We start from the raw sequence: 24249 nt of genomic DNA, 5'->3' as shown, positions 1-24249 counted from the left end.
TCGGCAGGGTCTTGACAGAAGAGAGAGGTAAAGATTTATGCTCTTGAGGTCCAAACTAAGGCTAAAGCTACTTTTAAAAAATGGTTGTTTTGCTTTCTCAATCCAGATTGAGAATGGAAATTATTAGTCAACCCCCAAAATACCCAACCCTGTATGGCCTCATTTTGGCATGTGTTGCCTCTGGCTCCAGCCCCGTCATGAGCCTTCCTGTGGCAGCCTCCTGAGCACCCCTTTTCCTCAACCTCTGCCATCTAGACCACGCAATCAAGAGAGCCCTCAGCTGAGGGACTGGAGACCTGGGTTCTGACCCCCACCCTGCCACTGCCTTCCTCTGAACCCCCGGGCTAGTCCCTCCACCTCTCAGGGTGCCCTCACTGTGACTTGAGAGGGTCTGGGTCTGCTGTGAGCTGTGCTTTGGCAGGATTGGGTGGGTGCTTGGAGAACAGCCTGGCCTCCTTTGCTTAGGCAGTGGGAGCAGGTGGGCCAGAGATGGGCCCCAAGCACACAGGAGGGGGCTTTGAGGCTGAGCTGAGGCTTCTGCAGTAGCAGCCTGCTCTTGCTGCTTCCCCTTCCGCCCACTCTCTCTGCCATCATGGCTGAACCTCCATCCTTCTGCCGCCAGCGGAGGGAAGCAAGAAGGGAGGGCTGGAGAGCCAGTTCCATTTTCCTTCTCTCTCTCTCTCTCTTTTTGTGATAATGCTGAGCTGCTTTGGGCTGCAGTACCTGTGCCTAACCCCACCTTCCCTTTTTGGTGCCCCGCCTTCCATCCTTGAATGATTGTCTCTTCCAGAAGCACCCCCTGAATGCTCATGGTGTGGAGGGGAGATTGGAGCCAGGTGAGGGAGAGAGGCCAAGCTGTGGGAGATGAAGTGCTGCCTAGCTCTGGCATGACAGAAGGCAGCCACAGCTGTAGCAGTGAAAAGCATTGGCTTTGGAATCATACAAACCTAGACTTGAGTCTCGGCTCCGCTACTTATTAGCCGTGTGACTCTAGGTAAATCACGTTGCTACTCTGAGCCCCGGTTCTCACATCTATACAATGAGAAGAGTAATAATGACCTTGCACAGCTGTTATGAAGATAACACAAGTCCTGGACCATTGTAGGTGCTTAATAATCACTTTATTCTTTTTGAATTATTAGAAGGCAGAAATGCTAAGGACCAAATAAAGCCCGCTTTAGTGATTGAAAGGGGCGGGAGGTTAGGAAGGCAGCATTTGACCTTGTCACTGCTTGGTTCGAGACCCCCGGGGGCTTCCTGGCAATTACACAGTGAGGTTCACACTCTTGCCTGGTGTGCAATGCTGTTTTTGTTGTAGTCTCTGCCTGTCTTTCTTTTCTTTAAAATAAAAATGTGAAGTGATACTTGCCTCTTTATTTTCTGAAAAAGAAATTTGAAACGTGATAGACAGATATTTCCTTTGATGCAGCAATCTCTATCATCATCATCATCATCATTGTCATCCCAGGACTTTTCAACGAGTAGTGGTAACAAAGGACTAGAGGAAGAGTAATCATCAACAGAAAGATAACTAGCAACTAAAACCACCATGGGCTTTCATTTTGTTTCCCCACCACGATCTTGGCCTGTGGATCATGTGGATCCATTCAATGTCATGTGAAAAATGCTGAAAATGGTTACATTATCCAACAAGGTTTCTGATTTGTCCTGTGGTTCATCTAGTTTTTCTTCTCTTTAATTAACCTTATAAGATTTTCTTGCATGTCACTATTACCTCATCCATATGACTTCTATACTTGCCTATTTGTCATTTCTAGGTCTGATTCTTGGCTCAGATGGCCCCTTAGAAAGGAGTCTTCCCTCCGCCTGAATTATCTTTCAAAAGGTTTTAACTTTGGCCTTTCACATCATCATGATTTAGGTGGCAGTTGAACTTGGCAGGCATCTTTGCCTCTCCCCTAGTGCTTTTCCACTTCCTGGCTGTCACAAGTTGGTTTTGACACCACCTGTGGTCTAGGGAAGCTCTCACATGCTCCTTTGGGTCAGGCCACAGCCCCACTCACCTTTCAATTAAATTTAGTTTTTATTTATTTGTTTATTTATTTATTTATTATTGGGGTATAGTTGTTTTACAATGTGTTAATTTCTACTGTACAGCGAAGTGGAGTTCCCTGTGCTATACAGCAGGTTCTTATTAGTTATGTATTTTATACATATTATTCATATTAGTCAATCCCAATCTCCCAATTCATCCCCCTGCTCCCCCGCCCTCCCCCCTCCCGCTTTCCCCACTCATCTTTCTAGCCACTCTGTTCCCTTCCTGACCTGCATTCAAGTTGTACTGAAGTATCTAGGATACCCTCAGCAAAGTGGACTTCTTTATGGGTCCATGCCTATATTCTGGCTGTTCTCTTGGCCAAGAATACCTTTTACCCCTGTCTACGTGGCAGATATCTACTCGACTGTTGAGGAACGTCTTCAGTCTCTCACTGATCCAGGCACTTGATAACAGTGAACAAAACAGACCTCTCTCCTGCTGAGCTGACATTCTAGTGTGTGAATGTAGGGGGTGGGGAAAGAAAAGAAACAAATAAGCAAGAAGATACAAAAATATGTCAAATAGTGGTGAGTGCTATGGAGAAAAATAAAGCTGGGCAGGAGGATGGGAGTGCAGAAGGCTGGTCAACCCTACCATAGCCAATATTTGCACGCCCATTAATAAGAGCAGCCTTTTCTCATTTAAGCATTTTCTAATGTTATTACATACTCATTACAACCATAATCCTTCCAACAAGTTTATCAGGTTAGTGCTATTATTTTCTTTATCATATTGGTGAGCAAACTGTGCCTTAGAGATGTAAATCACATAGTTAGGAGGGGGAGAGCTGGGATTCAAACCTCGGCCTGTCTGACCCAAAGCCTGTGCTCATAACCTCTAAGCCATTGTGCCCCCAGCAAGCCTCACAACAACTCTCTGAGATTGGAATTATTATACCTATTTTATAGTTGGGGAAGCTGAGGTTCAGAGAGGGGAATGGACTCATCCATGGTTGCACAGCAAATAAATGGATTTGAACCTAGATCTGTCTAATACTCAAGGTAGGCCCTTCTACCAACCTTGAGGCCTAGGGACCTATGGACCTGCCTGCCTCTATGTTTGTGCAGCCCATGCAAGGTACCAGTTGAGGCCATTGGCCCTTCCCCCTTCTCTTCCCACCTGTAGTTCATATGGAGCCTTGGGATGTGTATGGATACCCCAGCCCACATCCAAACCCTGTCTATTTTCCCTTCCCATTGACCACCCACTGGGCCTAGCAGATGGACCTGGATAATAAGACCACACAATTCCTGCAAGTAAGCTCAAGAAATATGGACAGGGAATTCTGGGTTCCAGGTACCTGAGTGCAGTCTAGAAGGGAGAGGGCCAGAGATCCTGATGGGCATATTCTCTTGGCCCCACAGACCCTTTACCTCACAGAGAGAGGTCTCTGAAGTGTGAGGTCCAGTGTAGGACCTTCTGTTTCCCAGTACAGCCTATGATATTGCAATTTGTAAAAAGCTGGGCTCCGTGATCCTCCTCCTTTGGCTTCCTGAACTAGGTCCTGCTTTGCAGTGGGGGTGGGGGCTGCAGTGGGGCTGGTGTTCCATGGGCCTGGGCCTTCCGGGTCTCTGGCCAGTGAAGAACGGAGCCTTCCCAGCAAATGCTGCTAGAAGTGTACACAGACCCTTGGGTCCCCTTCACAATATTTTGTTCATAAGTATCTCAGGATACTTCATTTCTTAGGAAATTTGGAAAAAGTATACACTTAATGCATTCTTCCATTCGAAAATTTATAAAAACGTAGAAAAGTAGAAGAGAAAAACATTACCCATAATTACAACACACAGAGGCAGCTACTCTGAACATTTGATGTATTTCCCTGTTCTCTGCATTCTTTTCATCTGATTGAAATAATACAGCCCATACAATTTTTTCTTGCTTTGTTCGTTTGAACATTTCCCCATGTAATTGCATATTCTTCAGAAGCATCATTTTTAATGGCAACTGATATACCATAACGTACTTAACCATCCTCTCAACACGCTGGGCCTATTTTTTTCACTGGTTTTTATTATTTGTTTGTTTGTTTGTTTGTTTGTTTATGGCTGCTCTGGGTCTTTGCTGCTGCGTGCGGGCTTTCTCTAGTTGCAGCGAGCGGGGCCACTGTTCGTTGCGGTGCACAGGCTTCTCACTGTGGCGGCTTCTCCTGTTGCTGAGCATGGGCTCTAGGTGCACGGGCTTCAGTAGTTGTGGCACGCGGGCTCAGTAGTTGTGGCTCGCGGGCTGTAGAGCGCAGGCTCAGTAGTTGTGGCGCACGGGCTTAGTTGCTCCACAGCATGTGGAATCTTCCCGGACCAGGGCTCAAACCTGTGTCCCCTGCATTGGCAGGTGGATTCTTAACCACTGTGCCACCAGGGAAGTCCTTCACAGGTTTAAATCATGCTGCAGTAGGCATCTTTGCACATACAGCTTTTAGGGAACTTAGAGCTTTTAGGGAACTGGCCTTGTATAAGAACAATTGTATTCAGCTTATTTCCCTTTCTAGATGGTCCCTCTGGCTGGGTCTGATTCATACGTATAGTCATTCATTTATTCATTCAATCCATCATCACTTTTTTTTTTTTTTTTTGCGGTACGCAGGCCTCTCACTGTTGCGGCCTCTCCCGTTGCGGAGCACAGGCTCCGGACGCGCAGGCTCAGCGGCCATGGCTCACGGGCCCAGCCGCTCCGCGGCATGTGGGATCTTCCCGGACCGGGGCACGAACCCGTGTCCCCTGCATCGGCAGGCGGACTCTCAACCACTGCGCCACCAGGGAAGCCCATCATCACATATTTACTCTGTACCCCTGTGGACCAGACCCTGGGAACTGGGGGCACAGGCATGACTAAGACATGGCCCCAGACTGCCAGGAGGCCTCAGTCTGCGGGGAGAATCAGGCATGGAAATGGACACTTGCAAAACAGTTTGATCAGAGCTGTGATGGAGGCAAGAAAAGGATCCTGTGGGAGAACAGAGGAGGGGCTCCTCATCCAACTTAGGGACATTAAGATAAGCTTCCTGGAGGAGGTCTTGCCTAAATGAGTCACGGAGGATGGAATAAGAGTTGGCTGGAATACGAAGGGGAACTTCCTGTTAAACGCAACTAATTGAGTAAGCTTATTTTTCTCTGCTGCTTCCCCAAATCCCGCTGAAATATGAGTAAAGGAATAAAAAAGGTAGAAACTCAAGGTCTGGGATGCTGACTAGAAGTAAACTATTCCACCCAGCAAGCCCCAGAAATGCTCAGGAATCAGAGGTACCGTGAAGCACAGAAGGCAGGATGAGGCATGGAACCGAAAGCAAGGAGAATATTGAAAGTCTGTGAACAGACAGACCCTCTTGGCCCCTCCCCGACCCCTTTCAGTCGGGACACCCCTCCCCAGCTCCATCTCTATAGATGGAGGGTGATTCTTTGGAGAAATTGAAGTTAGGAGCCTCCAGGCTTGGGGACACCAGGCACAGTGGAGGATGGGGGTGAAACAGGGCTGCAAGCAAAGGGATCTGTACCCTAAAGTAGTGGACCCCCAGCCTCCTTCCACTTGCCTACTTCCAGAACACCAAAGTCAGGAGCACATGAGACAGAAAAAGATTCTTCTCTGGGGAAACTGAAAGGCCCCAGACAGAGGCCTCCAAAAGATGACATGTGGGAGTCCTCCAACAAAAGAACAGGCTCTCAGCCCATAAACTCTGTAGTGAAGCCCATCACCTGGCCAGCTCCATCTACACGCAGAGCTTCCCGTCATGGGAACTGATCGCCAGGGCTCACCAGCCAAGGACCCTTAAGGTAGGTATATTTCATTTTATGTAAATCAAACCTCAATGTAACTGGCATTAAAAACAAAACAAGCCTTAGGTAGCCAGAGATGATCAGATAGTACAAGGCTATTTGAGGAAGCCCATCAACCTGCAAGAATGACCCAAAAAGCAAGCAAACAAACAAACCAAAAAACTTGGAAGGAACAGAGGGAATGAAGGGAGGGGAAGAAACCTGGGAAATTTAAGATAGTGAGAGCCAACATAAAGATTTCAGGAGAAGGATTAGAAAATAAAAGTTGAGGAAATATCCTAGGAAGCAGAATAACAAGGCAAAGAGATGGACAACAGTAGAGAAAAGATGAGAACACGGGAGGATCAGTTGAGGAACTGCAACATCCAACAATAGGAGTTCCAGAAATAGAGAATGGAGGAAACGGCAGAAAGGAAAGGATCAAAGACATGATACAAGAACAAGTCCCAGAGCTAAAGGAATGAATATCCCACCGAGTAACCAGCAACATAAATGATTAAAAAAAAACCCACCAAGGTATGCCACAGCGCAATTTCAGAATACCAGGGATAAAGAGAGGATCCTAAAAGCTTCCAGAAGAAAAACATATCATGTACAAAGGATCAGGAAAAAGAATGGCATTGGACTGCTCAACAGCAGCACTGGAAGCAAGGAGGCAATGGAGCAGTGTTCTCAAAATTCTGACAGACCATAATTTCCAACCTGGAAGCCTATACTCAGTTGAATTATCAATCAAGGGTGAGGGTGCAATAGAGACATCTTCAGACAAAGGAGAGCTAAAGATTTTATGTCCTAGGCCTCCTTTCTCAGGAAGCACTGGAGAATGTGCTCCAGCAAAATGCAGGCATAAACTCAGAAAAAAAGGCCAAGGAATCCAGGAAACAGGAAATTAACACGGAAGAGAGGTGGAGGGAATCCCAGAGTGATGGAGAAGGGAGCAGATCTACGGGCAACCTTGTGCAGGCCTGGAGAGCAACCAGTCTGGATTGCAGCGAGAATGATGTCTCAAAGGAAAAAAAAAGTCTGATGGATTACCTGATGTGTCAGAACACATTGAGAAGAGAAATGCACTACTTACAGAGTTTGGGGAGAATCGATCATATACGTGAAGAAAACTAAGCAAGCAAAAAAAAAAAAAAAAAAAGAATAGTCATCAACACCAGGGAAAAGAAAAAGTTGTATGGGAAGGAAAATGTAATTATAGCAAATGATGTGATTTACTCATTATTAGTATCAATGCAGTCATAATAACGTAAGCCACCAATATGGATTTAACCAAAACTTTGTGCTATAACTACAGTGGTAGAACGGGAAGGAATGACAGTGCACCCGCATAAGAACTGGGGGCTAGAGGCGGTTGTGTGTGTTAGGGAGCCCTACCCTCTCCCTGCACGGTGGGAATTCAGTACATGATATACAAAACTGAAAAAAAAATAAATCAACAAATAGAAGTACGCATGTGTTCCTTAGAAATGAGGAGGTAAATACCCGAAAAAGTAGTTAAAAGACTTGAAAACGGTTTGTCTCTGAGAGTGGGAGTTGGGGGTGAGGAGGGGTAGAGTGGGGAATTCGTGTGTTTTGTTTTGTTTTACTCCTTGCAGTACTGCGTGACTTGAAAATCTATATGCGTGTAGTACTTCGGTTAAAAAAATGTTTAAAGGGCACACACACACAAAAATGCCAAAAATGGATTAGCAATATAAGCGTATACTTTAGAAATATGAAAGTCAACTCAGAAAAAGGTAACTAAGAGAGTTAAAAAGGAAACTTTAATTTTTAAGATCCTTTCAGAATTTGACTTTTTAAACTAGTTTACATATCACTTTAATAAAATTTAAAATAATTTTTAAAAACATAAAGAGGAGCAAGAGTGTTCCAGGGAACAAATACCAGATGTTCTAAGAAAGTAGATGGGAGGGCGGAGTAAGATTTAGAGCTTTGGAGAGTTTGGGCTTGACTGGCACGGAAGTCTGTGGGAAAATCGTCTGTGGGAAAATTATCGGTGAGAAAATTATTGAATGTTTGAAGCAGCAGAACCACATCAACTGATTTGTGCTTGAGAGATGTTCCTTTAGCAGCCAGTGAGAGAAGGTGGTTGCCCATTGAAGAGACTTGCAGTTACACAAGTTGATGTTTGGGAGATCAGTTGCCTGGCTGCCCCGGGGATGATTCTCAGCTTTTAGAGAGACTTGTATGATCCCTGGGCCAGGGTACCCACCTCTTTCTCCTCAGGACACTTCTAGGAGGAGCCCTGTACACAGTAGCTCTTCAAGTGTCCTTTCAAAAATGTACTTCTGTTCGTGTCCAATCTCCTTTCTGTTGGACACCTGATTTTGTAGACATGTTGCTCAAATGCTGGCTTGAGAAACAGTCTCTCTTTCTCAGGTAACTTTGCATATCTCGTTTCTGATGCGTTTTTTGTTTATTAGTTTAGGTCTCAGAGGACAACCTTATTTATCTAATTCCAGGTTCTTGGGAGAGAGGCACCTTATTGTGTTCCCAGGTACTGTTTATAGATAGCTTGGAGGGTCAAAATGAGAGGCAGGGAATCCAGTCAGGAGGTGAGAGCAGAAACCCCAGTGTGGCAACTCAAAGGCTTATATTCTTTTGAGTTATTCTTCCCTGTTGTCCCCATAAGTCCCCCAAAGTTTCAAGAACTGTCGATATTTTACCATTTATTCTCCCATCTGCCAGATTGCCCCTTGTACCTGGAAGCAGCAACGTCAGAATCCTTGGTCTCATTACGTGCCTGAGTTTTTGGTTCAGAAAATATGGTCACTATACTCATAGGCTTCAATCAGTTACTGTTTATTGAGCATTACTCTTGAGGATGGGAATTGGCATAGACAAGCCTTTTGAGAACCCTGGGGTCTGAAGTGGCCTTCCATTGGGAGAAAGCCATAGGAGTAGCAGGAGAAATCCATCTCCTTTCCTGACATGGATTGATAAAGGGAGGTCTGGTACCCTGGGTCTTTGTTTCTACCCATAGGTAGCTGAACCCAATTGATAAAAGAGAGAAACTTTGGGATTCTGAAGAAACGAAGTATCTTAGGGCCTGAAGATTGGAACTCAACTAACACAGCCCCCTTGTTTTATAGATGACGAACCAAGGTCCAGAGAGCAGTGATCTCTCCAATTCTATGCTGCCAGTTAGGGAATGAGCCATAATAGAGCCGAGCATTCTTTCTACGTCTGTGCTACCTCGCAAAAGAATGGCGGTCCAACTTCATGGAGTAAGGGGTGGATTGACCATCGGGCTGGGCATTAGTCCTGAAGAGGTGTAGGACAGCACAGTGTTAATGATGATGGTTCTCTAGATGTAACTAACTATTTGTATACTAAATGCGTAAGAGCCTGTAAACCCCTGAGGTGGCATGCACCCCCGCATTGAGGGTCATAAGATGCCGTATACCCTCGAACTAGTAAGAATCAGTCCACAGTGAGGAGAGCTGGCTAATTCACTCTGCCTCATGCCGTGGAGCTCTTTTGCTCCCCGTAGCTGCCATCTTGAGGACTGTAACATCATACAGAAGTGCTTTGGGACCAGAGGTACATATCTGGTAATCTCTCCTAAGAAAGAGCCTGTCAGGAAGTGCCTGTCCTGACTTTGGGGGATGAGGATAAGGGAGCTCACCTTAACGATGCGTAAGTGCCCAGCACTGAGCTGCTGGTGCAGTGGAGCGTGGTGGTAAGAGCACGAGTTGTGGGGCCCAGGCCAAGCTCCCCTACTTGTGTGCCGTGGGGCAAATCATTTCAACTTCTCTGAGTCTCCGTTTCATCATCTTAAAATTGCATGAGTAATTCCCACTTTGCAGGATCAAAGGAGGTCATGTACCAAAAGAGCCTGCCACCCTGCCTGGTACATAGTAGGTGCCCGGTGATTGTTCACATGCCAGTGGAGACGATTATATATGGGGCTTATGCTCTGAAGTATAATAGATTGAGGCAAGGGGCCAGTCTGTGAGCAACTTGAGGGTTTATATTCCTGAGTCGGGGCCTGGTATATAGTAGATTGAATACGTGTGTGCTGGGGGTTTTGGGGTGGGGTGGCGAGGAGACCAGCCTGCCTGGAGCAGAGGGTTCGTGTTAGGGAGAAAGGCTGAGGGGCTTAACCTCCATTCTGTTGACAGTTGGGGAGTCATTGAATTAGGCCCATCTGATCTGGTACCTGCGAATAATTGAGCCAGGCCTGAGAAGAAATCTTGTTGCTGCAGAGTGAGATGGAAAGTTTTAATAAACGTGAAAAGGTGCTCTGTGGCCCTGGTCCTCTTCCTTTAGGGGGCTGCAAAGGCTAAGGATTGGACCCACTGCTGTCCACTGTGCCAGGCTGAACCTGACGGCCACCCCACCCTCCTGCCCCCCTCCCCTCCCCTGTCATGTCTGTTTACAAGTGAGAAAGCTGAGGCTGGACATCGGGGAGTGCCTTCCCTAGGAGTATATGGCTAGTAAGTAGCAGAACTGGAAGCACCGGCCTCACCGGCTGCCTGCGCTCCTGCACCCAGATGCTTGCCTGCCCCACCTGGCCGGTGGGCGCTCCATTCACTCTTCCAACAAATACTCACTCTCGCCTCCCCGCGTGTCCCTCTCACTTTGCACTCAGCATAGACGACTCTCCCCCCACTCAGGTCCCCTCACTAAGGTCGCTTCTTGGTTCTCTCACCTGAGGACAGAGCCTGTAATGTGTTCATCTCTGTCTCCTCCGAAGTCTGCAGTGGGAGTGGGGGTGGGGGAGGGAGGGGAGAAAAGGAGGAGGAAGAGGACAGAGGGGACAGGGAAGCCACTGTCCCTCCACACACACACACACACACACACACACACACACACACACACTCTTTTAGGGAGGAACAGCGGAGGGGGTGTGGGTCCGGTTTCACTCATTCTCTCGGTCCCCTCAAAGCTGTCCCCAGTGCCACCCTCTTCTCTTGCCCTTCCTTTGCCTCTGAGGGGGCCTCCCAATGAAGAAGGCAGACCAGTGCAGTAGAAAGGAGCCCAGCAGCCGACTCACTCACCCCTCTCAGCCTCATTCTTGTCATCCACAAAATAAGCAGGTTGGACCAGGCAATTGGCAAAGCCTTTTCTATGTTGTTAATAATACCTGGCATTTGTCTGCTGGGCTGCAAAGGGCTTAATCATCCCAACAGCCCTGCAAGGATTGGCCTCGTGTTACAAGTGAGGAGACTGAGGCTCAGATGCCAAGCAGGGAGGTGATGTGCCCAGGTCACAGGGCTGGTAGGTGGCAGAGCCGGTATCTGAGGCTTGGTCTCTCTGTGTTTAAACCTCGGGCTCTGACCCCCTGGCCACAGCTGCAGGCTGCCTCTCAGCCACTCCGAGGAAGGCTCCTCACCATGACCCACTAGGCTAGAACATGGTTGGTTCCTGGCACCTCCTTGCCCTCACCTCCAACCACTCTTGCCCTCACTCGTTCCACCCCGGCCACGCTGTCCTCCTCCGTGTCCCAACAACTGGCCAGGCCCTCCGCCACCTCATGGCCTATGCACTGGCCATTCTCTCTGCACGAAATGCCCTACCCTTCATTTTCATGATGCGTGCTAGGTGTCAGGGCCGCTGCATAGGGCAGAGGGAGGAGAGTAGAGGGCATGTGCTGACTGTCCGTTTTTTTCTCTGTTTCTCTTTCAGATCTGATGGTGAGAATTCCAGAACAGTCAGGTCAGTACCTCCTTTCTTTAGTAGTGCTTGGGAGTTGGGGCAGGGACTGGGGTGGGGGCCTCTGGCTTGTCACTTGGGGATCCATGGGAGGGGCGGGGGCCAACTCCAGGGGTTTTGTCCCACTGGTATTAGGGGTGGGGAGGGGGCAGGCGTAGGGAGGGGGTTGAAAACTCTTCCTTAGTCTTTCTGACCCTAGCTGATTTGGGGGCTCGGCTGAACACTGGAGGGGCTCATGGCAGCTACCTAGATGGGAAAGCTGACCTGCAGAGAGGTCAGCTCTGGACCCGGGACCTTCTCCCCCTCCCCTCCCGGGAGAAGGGGACACGATAGAAACGGGGCTTCCCTGGTCTGGCGTTTGTGCTCCACCCTGACCTGCACTAGCCCTGAATAGTGTGGTTTGGATGGACTTTTGATGTGACACATTCCAGTCATTAGAAATATACCTTATATTTAAGGTAATGTTACACTTAAATATACCCTATATTTAAGTGTAACAAGCGCCCTTTTTTTTTTTTTTTTTTTTTGCATGCTTGGTGAAAAAGGTTTACAAGCATCAATCAGTAAGTTTTCAGGGTGTGATCAATCTGCCATTTGGGGGCAAAACTGGGGTAGGGACAAGGACTATTAGTGCATTTCCCAGGCCTTAACCCATCAGAAGCTTCGTGAAAACACAAGTGTCAAGGATAGGGACTATGTGGGAATGATGGGGGGCTCAGCGTAGGACCCAGTCAGAGAGCATCCAGGCCAGGGGTGATGCAGTGGGCCTTTGAAATGAGATGGGTCCAGGCAGCAGAGGCATGAGATGGGCTCACTCAGTTCCAGCCAGGGCTGCAACTAACATATATAGCGCCTATGTGAAGAGTAGAACCCACTGCGTGGATCAGTTGGAGGAATGTTCCCTTTCCACAGGGCTCCTGCAGCCCCTCACCAGGGTTCCCGGCTCAGTGAGTAGAGCACAGGTTGAATTTCAGCCGCGACTCATGCCCTCTTGGCTGTGAACCCTTGTGCAAGGCACTGCTTGTCCAACCATATGCAGCAGCCCAGGTCCTGGCATCCAGGCAGTGGATATGGGAGGCGGGGCAGAGGATCCCAGCATCCAGACGGAGGTGCGTAATGAGACACGCTGTGTCCTAGCATCCCAGGCAGGGGGGATGGGATGAGCACACTGGTGCCCTGGGCCAAGGTAGGGGCTGTGGCATGGGAGCACACTTCGGCCAGCAGGAAAGCAGGGGAAGTGTGATAGATACAGTCAGGCCTAGTGTCCAGGCAAGGGGTATATGACGAGATGCAATTAGTCCTGGCATGCAGCCAAGGAGTATGGCCCGGGCACAGCCTGTCCTAGCATTTAGGAAGGCACTGGTCTAGCAAAGGACACTGATCCCAGTGCCCCGCTGTGGGTTTGGAGAAAGACAGCTTGGGCTGACTCCGAGCACAGGCCCCCAGGCATCCCTGTTGATATGCCCGCGACTTGTCAAGGAACGCGACTGAAGGCGTCTCTAGCTCTTCCCGGCAGGGGAGTTCCTAGGACCTATAGCTCAGGGTGTTTAGTAGTTATCATAATCATAAATCATATGATGATGTACGTTGGGCCTTTACAACTTACAGAAGTTGTCAGGGACTTGCTTTTGTTTGATCCTCCCAGTGACACTGTAGGTGGAACCTGGGCTGCCCTTATCATCATTATTTTACAGTTGAGGAAACTGAGGCTCAGGCTGGTTATGGGTTTTGCCCACAGCCATGCAACTTATTTATGGCTGAGCCAGGATTCAAACCCAGGTCTGCCTGGCACCAAGCCCAGAGCCCTGCCCATGCCATCCCTGCAGGAGCTCTTGACAGCCTTGCAGATAATAATAATCATCCTCATCCTCATCCTAATATTAGTAATCATAACAGTTACCATTTGCTCCTCACATACTAAGAACTCTGAATGTGATCTTATTTTTAACGCTCACAACAGCCCTATTAGGCATGGATTGGGATCCCTGATTTACACATGAGGAAAATGAGGTTCCACAGAGGGTCAGTGCCTTGCCCAAGGAAATAAGAGCAATGGGGCAGGGTGGCATCACTCTGACTCATACCCTGGGCTGTCTGCTTCCAAAGCTGGTATTTGTTTTACTGAGATGTACTTCCCGACATCCACCCTGGACCTACAGTCAAGGAGGCTACAGGGACCTCGAAGACTCAGCAACTGTGGAAGCAAGGGTCAAACTTGGACTGTGGAAGGGGCCTAAAATAGCACTTGTGGGGCAAAATCTTGCAAATATGGTGGGAAGATCCTTTAACTTGGAACCAGAGCTGGGTGGGGCCATCTGAGGATGCTCTCAGGACCCGCATGTAAATTCTTGAGCTCACTTCAGTTAGGGGTCAGGGAGAGCTTCCTGGAGAAGGTGGTGTCTGAGCTGGGTCCTGGAGGACTGACACGCAGACTTTGTGTAAGGAGAGCATCCCTGAAAATGAAACCAGCAGGCATCGGAGGTGAGGGGGGCTGGGTGGGGGCAGTCAGTCGGGCTAAAACAGATCTGGGCAGGAAAGGAGCAAGTGTTAAGGTTCAGAACTGGTCTGGTCGGGACTGGGTCACAGACACCTTCTGTCACCAGTGGGAGCCAGGGGAGGCTGGAGGAGAGAGAGAGGCAGGGCTCTGCAGCACAGAAAGGGCAGCAACTGGATCTGGGCAGAGGGTTCCATTTATGGCCAGGTCGCTTTCTAGTTATGTGACTTTGAACAGATCTGTCTCCCCCCTGGAGCCCCAGGGTTGTCATCTAATAAACATTGTGTGTGTGGAGGGGAAAGTTTAGGAGGGTAGAAGAAACACGAAGCAAAGGAGCTAGACTTCGGCTGTTGTGGAAGTGGAATGGGAAGGAATGAGCAGGGTCGGTGGATTGAAAACCCCCCGTGGGAGGGCCCAGGCACGAGGGCTTCCAGGTATGGGGTGCCAGAGGAAGTGTGGAGTCTAATTAGAGCTGAACAGCTGGTGTTGCTAAAGGGCTGTGGGCAGAGGAAGGTGCCTGGACTTCCTATAGATCCATGAGAAGTTGTCAGACCTACAGGCGCCTTAAATCCAGGTCCAGAAAGGGACTGGCGATGGCTCAAGGTCACAAACTAGCTCTCAGCCGAGCCTGCTTCCTAGCTGTGTGTTGTTTGCAAAGTCACTTGGCTTCTCTGATCCTTACTTTCCCATCTGTAAAATGAGGTCAGTAATTCTGACTTCTTTGGGCTGATGAGAGAACTTAAAGCAATGCTCAGCATAAAATGGTGGCTCAACATATTGTAGTGCCCTCCGCCATCCCCTAACCCGGTGCATTGTCACTTATGGGGTAGTCAAGCTTGAGATATGTGGAGAGGTGCAGAACTTGAAAACAGAGGGGCAGGAGGGGCTGATACCTCCGCCACCAGAAGAGGAGGGAGCCCAGGCCTAGAGGTGCTGCCGCTGCAGTGGGGGTCTGGCTGGAACTCGGGGGCCCTGGGGACCAGGCCGGGGTTGACAGGCACGCAAGGATGAGAGCCAGAGGAGGTGGCCTGTTGCTAGGGAAGGAGGGAGGAGGTGGGGGAGCTGCTGACACCCGCAGAGCCTGGGACGTCCCCATGGCAACAGGAGCCGCTGCTGTCGGGAGGAGAAGTGGGAGGAGGAGCCAACGCTGGCTCTGTTCCCAGAGGAGGCCTCCCACTCTGGGCCTCAGTGCCCCCATCTGTCCAACGGGAGTTTGGATTAGGTAATCTCTAAGATTCTTTCTTGTTTTGACCTCCTGGCAATCTGGGGTAGCTGAGACCTAACAGACCTTCCGTGGCTCCCCCATCCACATGTCCAAGACACCGCCAGTCCCCAGAGCTGCCCCAGCTGCTTCCAAATCTTCCCTCCCGTGCTGCCTCCTGTTCAGCGCAGCCTGGTTGCCTGCCCTGCCCAGCTCTCTGTTCCCACCACTTCCTTTCCCTGGAACCTTGTCACTTACCGCCTGCTGAATGCTCTCTGGCTCTGGTGGGTCCAACTCCAGCCCTGCGCACTCTAGGGTGCCTTCCCTGGCTGCCCGAGTCCACCCTGACCGCTTCCTCGCTCCTGGGCTTCTTTGGCCCCACAGGTCTGCGCTCCTCCTGCTATCCTTAGTAATCGCTGCTGCAATGCACGGAGCTGCTTCTGAGAGCTGGGATCCCCTTGACAGGCTCAAATCATTACAGTAAATTTATGGTGTCATATTGTGAATCCCCATTTTACATATGAGCCAGTGCTCTGAGAGCTTATGTGGCTTGTCTGAGCTCCCCCGGGTCCTATGTGGTGGAGCCAGGCTTGGAACTCAGCTCTGTATAATTGCTGCTACCCCAGGCCTGAGGCAGGGCATAGTTTATCAGCAGCAGCGGCACTTACTGTGTGATAGCTAAAGCCCATATATGCGGGCCACCATGCTGGGGACTTTACCTGTGTTTTCTCACTTCATCTTCACAATAATCCTATAGAGTATATATTCTAGTCACTTTACAGGTGAGGAAACTGAAGCTTTCAGAGTTAAAATAATTTACCCCCTCCCCCCCCCGCCATAGAACTCAGATCGGAATGCAGACCATCAGAGTTGCGGTCACCATGCTATACCGGGGTTAACCCAGTTATATTCCAGAAGCACGAACAGAGCATTCCCTATGTACCAGGCCTGTGTTGGGTGATCCACGGGGGAGATGGAAGCAGGCTACAGACACAGATGAGCCAACTCTGGCAAGCCCAAATGGGAGTGTGTTGACAAGGAGAAGCCAGTTGTAAGGACAAGAGGCTAGAGGGGGTAGAACTTGAATCTGACTGTGGGATGGAGGAGGAGGGAGGTGGGGGTGGGGGGAGATGGGTAATTTTCCCAAAGGAGGTACCTTTTTCCAGGAAGCTCATGAGGGGCAAGAAGGGGTAAGGGGGGTCCTCCTTCCCCTTCCTGTTAGTGTTCCCCTGCCCCCACCTGGCCCAGCCCCAGGAAGTGGGTGACCCCTAAGCTGGCTGCATGCCTGGTTGGCACCAAAATAAACTTGCCTTCTCTCTCTTTCCCTCCCCTCCTCTCTGTCCCCTCTGTCCTGGCTTTAATTAGCAGCCCTGGGGATGAGTCACTTGGCAGCTGGGGAGGGAGGCTGCTCAGAGCCCAGTCGAGCCTCGGTTCCTGGCCCGAGCCTCCCGGGCAGCGCCACTGTGTTCTTGGTGTGGCTCCGCATCTGTGCGGGTGTGAGGAACGCAGGGGCAACGCTGCGTTCTGGTGGGTGTCCATGCACGGCAGGGTGTCTGCATAGAAGCAGATCTGGTTGTTGCTGCATTTGTCTCGGTGTCCACTGAATGTCAGCGTATGTGAGTGTGCGACTGTAGCATGTATCTGTGGTCGCAACTGTCAGGAAATGAGGGAGCATTTGGGTGAACAAACACAAACGCTTTATAACTGCATTCACCCCTCCCTACCTAAGTGTTCTTTATACGTTTTTGCTTATGCAAGCCCTGCACTTACATCCCCAATTTTCCCTCGTCTTAGACTGGGTACACTTTGTTGCAGGGAACTGAAACCCACTCAAATGCGCTCAAGAATAAAGGATGGGTGGGGGGGAGACTATTGTGAGGCTACATCTCACAGAATCTAAGAGCAGTAAATGACGTATAGCCAGGCCTCACGCCAACTGGAAGTGGGACCAAGAAGTCAAGGAGGAAGATTGCTCTCTCTCTCTTTCTCTCTCTCTCTCTCTCTCTCTCTCTCTCTCTCTGCATCTCTGCATCTCCCTGGCTCATGCCTCTCTCCATCTTTCATGACTTGCCTGGTCCCTGTCATCTCTTTGTCCCTGACTCCTCTCTCTGGACTGGCTTCCTCTGCTCTCAGGTGGCCTGATGTGGCCTTCCAGCTTCAGGGCCCGCCCCCATGGGACAGCACCGTTTCTGTCCACCCTGTGGTAAACGAGGCGGCAAGGGGCTGTAGGTGGGAGTGGATTCTCCTAGAAGTGGGTGAGGGTAGAGGTCAAATACTCGGGACTTGGTGTTTCTTCTACAGTGCCCACAGCTTTTATGTGTTCACAAGCGATGTCAGAGCCTGGGGAGTAGTCTGCTCAGAGGCCCACGATTATAAGCTTGCTCGTCCATCAGGGTTTTGGTTCCTACTCTAATGCAAGTCGACCTTTGCTCACTATGCTTTCAAGTTCCATGCTCTTGCATCAGAATGCCCTGTTTTATCTAAAAATTTCCCCTTATTTTGTGCCCAAACAGCCTTTAAGTGCACAGTGAATATTACCATCGCCACCAGCGTGCGGTGATTTTCATAGCCTCAGAACAACTGGCATAATGCTACTCATGGTACAGCTGCTACCAAGTTCCTGGTTGTTTCAGGAATTTTCACATTTTATTAGTGCAGTGACTGAATTTATAGTTATCTGCAGTATAGAATTACAAGCACACATTATCAATATTATCAACTTGACGCTTGAGCTTACTTTTCCATTAATACAAACCCTGCAGTTTTTACATTAATTACAGAGGGGATTAATGACCCCTTAGACAGGTTTTTACCTATGAGTAAAGAGTTTGGAACCAGCTGTGCACGTAATGACTGCTCTCCAGATGCAGGGGCAATGCCCATGGCTCTGACCTCGGCCCGGGCCTTGCATCCTCTGGCTGAGACTGGAGACTGCCCACCTCCTTAGGGAGCTCCTACTTCTGGCCTGGCACATAGCAGGTGCTGTTGTTATTTTTTAATAAAAATGATAGTTTTCTTATTATTGTTAAGTCCATCTTCCACATATAGGTGGTAAGCCTGAGTGGGAGAGATCATCTCAGGCTCAGGGCAAAGCCTCCTTCAACTTAATACATGCTTTGATTCAGAAAATGTGTACTATGTATCAGGTACTGTTAAGGAGCATTCCATACACCTTATCTTTAATCCTCCTGGCAGCTCTGCCAAGTAAGGGTGATTGGATCCACTTTACAGAGGGGGAAACTGAAACCTTGAGAGGCAGAGTGACTTGCCCGAGGTCATCCATCCGTCTGTCCATCCATCCATCCACTTAGTCATGGGACAATTTCTTGAGTACCTACAACGTGCCAGGCACTGTGCTAAACTAAATGCGGTTGATACAATGATGAATAATAGAATCCTGCTCTGAGGAAGCTCACCGTCTGGTAGGAAAACAGATAAGGAAACAGACAATTACAGGCGAAGTGTAGGGTGCTGTGGGAGAACCTCAGAAGTGTACCCAACCCAGCCTGAGGGTCAGGGAGGCTTCTCCAAGCTGACATCTAAACTTCGACTTGGTGGATGAGTAGAAGTTAGCCTGGTGAGGGGTGGGGGTGGGGGTGGGGTGAGGTGAAGTGGAGAGTGTTGCAGGCAGAGCAAAAAAGTGTGCCAGGGCTGTGGAGCAGTGTTTGGTACTTGCATTCGTGAAGAACTGTAACTGTATCTGCAGTGGGATGGGGGCTGTCATGAGAGATAATCTGGAAAGGGGGCAGAAGGTAAATTGGGAAGCTGGGACTGGGACCCCGGTCAGTTAGACCCAGAGCCAAGGAGCTGCAGGACCCAGGAGCAGAGTTTCCACGCTTCCCCGCCTGCCTGGTCCCAGGGGCCAGCCTGGGTCAGCCTGGCTAGTGCCAGCGGCAGGCCAGGATTCCAGTGGCCACAGTGCCCTCTAGCGTCCAGCAGCCCATCTTGCAGCCTCCACCTCAGTGTGGATTGTCTGTCTCTCAATACCTGCTGACCTGTTTGACTAGGTGCCCTGTGCCGGATGCTGGGGACACTGGAATGAATAAGACATGGTCCCTGTCCCCACCGAGCTCCTGGACCAGAAGGGGCAACAGCATGTGAATAGACAGCGCTGGAGAAACACAGGGTGGGAAGAACACAGGGGAGGGATCCCAGAGTCAGGGTCCCAGAGGGCACCACCTCTGAGCACACTTGTGAGGAGCAAGGGGGAGGTAACGAGGTGGGGAGGTGGCACTGGGGGCAGGGTGGCGGGGAAGGGTCTTTTGAGCAGAGGCAAAGGTGAGGGCGGACAGCAGAGTGTGGCAGAGAATTGTAGGCACTTCTGTTTGGGTGGAGCACAGGTTGAAGATGGGGGGAGGCTGAGACCACCTGGAAGTGGGGGGGAGGGGCAGCTCACAGAAGGTCCTGGGATGCCTGACACTAGCTCATAGTCAGCACTTAGTGAATGGAATCATATAAGGAGTTTCCCTGCCCTTTTGGGATCACAAACCCATCTGAGGGTCTAATGAAAGCAATGTTCTCCCCGGAAATGCACTCATACTCACTCATATTTTTCATACAACTTTAGGGGTTTCAGAGACGCTCCCCGCCCCAGGCCTATCCATGAACCACAGCCTTCCAAATTCCTCTTAGCATAAATACTGAAACCTTATCAGGACCTCCAGGCTCTGCATGATTGGGCCCCCGCCTACATCTCCAGTCTCGCTCATCTCCCCTTTGCTTTTTCCACTCAGCCACGTTGGCCTCCTTGTAGTTCCTGGAAATACCACCTCAGGTCCTTTGCCCAAGTTGTTTCCTCTGCCTGGAACACTCTCCCCCACTACCTCCACTTTTTGCCCAGCTTAATTCCATTAGTGGTTGAATAATGTCTGTCTGCTCTCACTTGGATATGAGCCCCATGAGATCAGGACACTGACTGCCCTTAGTCACTGCTGTATCTGTCCCCCAGCTCAGTGCCTGGCTCACAGGATCTGTAGCGTAAGTGAACGAAGGCCCTGCCAGTGCCCTGCGGCTGGGTCAGGCTCCTCACCCTTAGCTCCTTCTTCCCTTCAGCCCCTAGAGGGTTATCACATGGATCGCCCCAACAGGCTCAGATACGCCTGAATTCCAAGAGTGGCCCAGATGAAGAGGTGTCTTCCTAGAAATCTTCCCCTGCCCGAAACAAACAGGTTTCCCAAGAGTCTCCCCTACCTCCCTGGGAGAAGGATCATACTCTCTCAGGCTCAGACTGAGACTTTTCAGCATGTGCATGTTTGTCTCACTGAAACCTCACAAGAACCTGTGAGATAGGAGTTGCCACTCACCTTTTACAGATGAACAAACCGTGCCTCAGAGGGGTTACCCAGCTGAAAAGTTGTAGAGCTGGGACTTGTACCCAGCTCTGCCAGGCACCAAAATGTAAGCTCTTTGCCTCACCAGAGAGGGGAAGGGGCTTGCCCAAGGTCACACAGCATCAGCCTTAGGGCCAGGACTAGAATTTCTGTCTCTCAACTTCTGCCAGGCCAAGATGAAGGTTTGGGCCACAGGTGCCACCCTTAGGACAATAACTGCAAATGGGCACAAGGTGCGGCTGCCACAAGAGCCAAGAGAGTTGCTGAGGGAGAGAGAAAGAAAAGCAGGGGCTGAGACCAGAGCCTTGAAGACCACGGGCCTTTAGGGGGTGGGCAGAGGGAGAAGAGGCCATGAAGGGCCCATAGATGCCAACTTTGCGGTGGTCCGTAGGGCCTATCTCTCTCAGCAGCTTTGGCTTTCTTGAGAGGAACCAGCTGCCCCGGCAGGGAGGCAGGAAGGCAGGAAGGCAGGAAGGCTGGCCTGTTGCCTGTCAGCTCCTATTCCTTCTAGATCACTGGCCCCCTGGCCCCTCCCAGGGCTGCCTTCTGCTCAGAACAGCCAGGGGCCTGGGCTCTGGGGCTGTGAAAGGACAGGAGCCCTCTGAGCTGGATCTGGGGTACTCTTCAGGAATCCCACACCCTTCAAATCCTCCAAATTGTCTCTTTTCTCCAGCCCCCCACATAAGGAGGAGAGAGAGATTACTGTGGTAGGTCGGTGGGGATTCTAGTTTGACTGGCTGTATGAACTTTAGTAAGACTCTTCCCCTCTCCAGGCCTCAATTTCCCCCCTCTGTAAAATCAGGTGGGGGCAATTTCCTTGGAAGAACAGCCTCTAGACTGTGAATGGCGTGTCTTCTGATTTTTGCTTTTCTCTTCAGGGAGCATTTCTCTTAGCCAGTTCAGAAAACAACGCAGAAGAAAGTGAGAGCTTATTGCAATGGTCAAGAATATCGGCTGGGCCCTCATCTTGATTTCCCCAGATGGGTGATTTGAATTTTACTTGAACTGGAGCATCCCAGCATAACCACCACACAGAGTCTCTTTAACTCTGTGGAAGATGAGAATGTTTGTGAAAAGCTTCTATGGAAGGGTTTCTGTATTCACAGGGCAGCAATATGGCCAAGGGGACGGAGTCCTGATCTTGGGGTTCTGCTACTTACTAGCTCTATTACCTGTGCCGAGTTACTTAATGTTTCTACATCTCAATTTTCTCTTCGGGAGAATAGGGCTAGTGACATGCACTTGACAGGGTACTTGGGGAGATTCCAACAGAGGTGCATATAGTGAGCCCAGCCTGAGGTTTGGCCCAGAGGAGTCACTTCAAGCTCTCAAAGCTGCTTCCTCGTACTAGGAGTTCCCAGCCCTCCTGGGGGAGCAGGGGAAGGAGCAAAGTTTCCAGTTGCAGTCTGGCCTATAGCCCAGCAGGCCTGGCCCCGCCTCCTGGGTTCCTCCTTCTAGGGAAGGGCTGGGGAGGAGGGGGTGGCGACGCGGTGGAGGCACCGCCCTGGCCAGGGGGCCTGCCCTCGGGACAGGTCCAGACCCATGGAGCCCCCCGGGAGGAGTAGCAGGTAGGAACCTGGCCCCCACCCCCAACCCTGCAGCCCGACCCCCCTCCCTTCCTGCCCAGGCCTGGACCTGGTCCCTGGGCTGCTGATTCAGCAGCCTCCTGGCTTCCTGGTTCCTGGCTCCCCTCTTGGACTCTTGGAGGCCTTTGGCTTGGGGGAGGGAGCCAGCTCAATTGGTTGAGCCCAGGGACATCTGGGTGCCCAGCTCTGTAAGGACCCTGGAGCCCTGAGCAGCGCAGTCGGTGGCATGTGAGGGGTGTGATTGGTGGCTGCCCTGGCACCTAGCCTGGCGCTGCAGGGCTGTCCACAACAGCTGAGACTCTCTGATACCAACATTCCAGCAGCCTAAGGGTCTCTGAGTCTCAGGTTTAATGAGTCAAGGACTTGGGCCAGTGACTGGCACTTAGATGGCACTGAGAAACAGTCGTTCTGCTGATGACAATTATTCCAGAGGCTCTGATAAGAAGAGTATCAGATTCCAGGATTCTCTGTTAAGGTTCTAAGATTTAGGCATCTTCTCCAATTCGCAGCAAGCGACATAGTGGGCAGCTGGCCTGGCCTGCAGCCGCATCTCCAGGCCTTTACTTCGGCTCTTGAAGGGCCAGGCCCTGACCACAGCCTGCCTTCAGGGGCTCGTTGGGGGCAGGGGCTGGCTGACCTGGCACTCACTCTCAGCATCTGCCCTGTGCTGGGTAGGGCAGGGACAGGGCCCTCGGCCTCACTACCCTGCTGTCTCTCCTCCCCCTTCCCCTTCTCTGGACTTTAATCGTGGGAAGCAGGAGGCAGAGGGGCCTTTGGACCCCACGCTAAGGGTGGGAGCACAGCGCTGGGGGGCGGAGCTTGGGCCCTGCCCCAGGCTGGGGGCGCAGCACGGGCCTTGGAAGCAAAGAACCACCCTGTCCTCTGGCTCGCTGGGCCCCACTCGCCCACTCAGCCCGAGTCCCATCCTGTCACCAAGACCACTGAGACCTTGTCAGCTCTCCTCCGCCCTCGCCTCTCCTGTCCTTTGCTCTGGCACTCTCTGCCTCTCCCCGTCTTCTCTCTGTGTCTTTTGTCTCGCCCTTTCACTGTCTTCCTCCTTCTCTGTCTTTCTCCTTTTCTGTCTTGTCTCTTTCGGTTTCTCTCTGTCTCTTTCCCTCTCCTCCTCCAGTGTCTCCTGCACCACCCCCACCCCCACCCCCACCCCCGCCCTGGCCTGGGTTCCTCCCCCTCTTTGGACCCAGAGCCTCTTTTCTCCCCATCCCTCCCTCCTTTCTTGTGAGGGGTCTTCTCTAAGGGGGACCCCCCCTCATACACCTTTTCCCTTTCTCTTTCATCCACCCTTCCCTCTCCCCTCTTCCCTACCCGTGTGGCGTCTGGTGTGAGGAGGGCTCCCTTCCCCCTTCCCTACTGTGGTGTCCCAGTGTCTCTGAGGCCGAGGTCCCCACGGAGTCACCTGGAACACAGGAGGCCCAGCCCAGCTCTTTCGTCTCTGCTGCCCCCTGTTGTCGTTGTGTTCTGTTTGTGGTTCGAGTGCCGTCCTCTCTTTCTTGACTTTGTGGTTTTTTTCTTTTTTTCTTCCTTCCTTCCTTCCTTCCTTCCTTCCTTCCTTCCTTCCTACCTTCCCCCTCTCCCTCCCTCCCCCCCACCCCTCCTCTCCCATTCCCTATCCTCCACCACCCATTCCTCCCAGTCTTCCCCTTTCCCCTACCCCACTCACTTTCGCCTCCTTGTCCCCATTCCCCACCCTACCTCTCCCCTCCCTCCCTGTCTCTCTCTCTGTCTCTCTTTCTCTCTCTGTCTCTTGCTGTCTCTCAGGTCCACAGCGTCTCATACTCTACACCAGTATTGCTGTCCTACTCAGGTCCTTGACTCCATGAAGCTTACCCCCTCAGGCAGGCTGGCAGAGAGCAGGTAAGAGCTAGACCCACCCCTCCCCCAATCCCTCACCCCTCCAGACAAATATCAATATCATTGCCAGCCCCTCCCGCATCTTCCTCTAGCCTCTGGAGTGACTGTGGAATGGGTGTCTGAGCGTGTGAGGAGAGTGACTGGGGGACCAGGCCAGGAGACCAAAGAGGACGTTCACAGCCTGTTTGTAGCTTGTCCTTCCTTAAAAATCCTTCTCTAGATACCTTCCCCCCGAAGTGGGAGTGGTTGGTCCTAGAATATGTAACATTTGAGCTG

The 24249-nt window shown here is 50.8% G+C and overlaps 1 protein-coding gene across 8 annotated transcripts in view; it reads left to right on the top strand.

The window, feature by feature from the left end:
* Window positions 1-24249, top strand: part of IQSEC2 (IQ motif and Sec7 domain ArfGEF 2) — a 76539-nt gene that overhangs the window by 12640 nt on the left and 39650 nt on the right. For 2 of the 8 annotated variants that reach the window (XM_082610781.1, XM_082610784.1), the window contains exons 2-3: window positions 11467-11496; window positions 23881-23976. In XM_082610781.1, coding sequence (XP_082466907.1) covers window positions 11467-11496; window positions 23881-23976 — 126 coding nt within the window. Of the gene's footprint in view, window positions 1-11466; window positions 11497-21870; window positions 22087-23880; window positions 23977-24249 lie in introns of those variants that run through there. The other 6 variants (XM_082610782.1, XM_082610777.1, XM_082610778.1 and 3 more) reach the window with 5 other exon arrangements.

Source organism: Mesoplodon mirus, assembly GCF_964341445.2.
Source record: "Mesoplodon mirus genome assembly, chromosome: X".
Taxonomy (NCBI): Eukaryota; Metazoa; Chordata; class Mammalia; order Artiodactyla; family Ziphiidae; genus Mesoplodon; species Mesoplodon mirus.
This window is presented reverse-complemented; position numbering and strand designations above follow the sequence as displayed.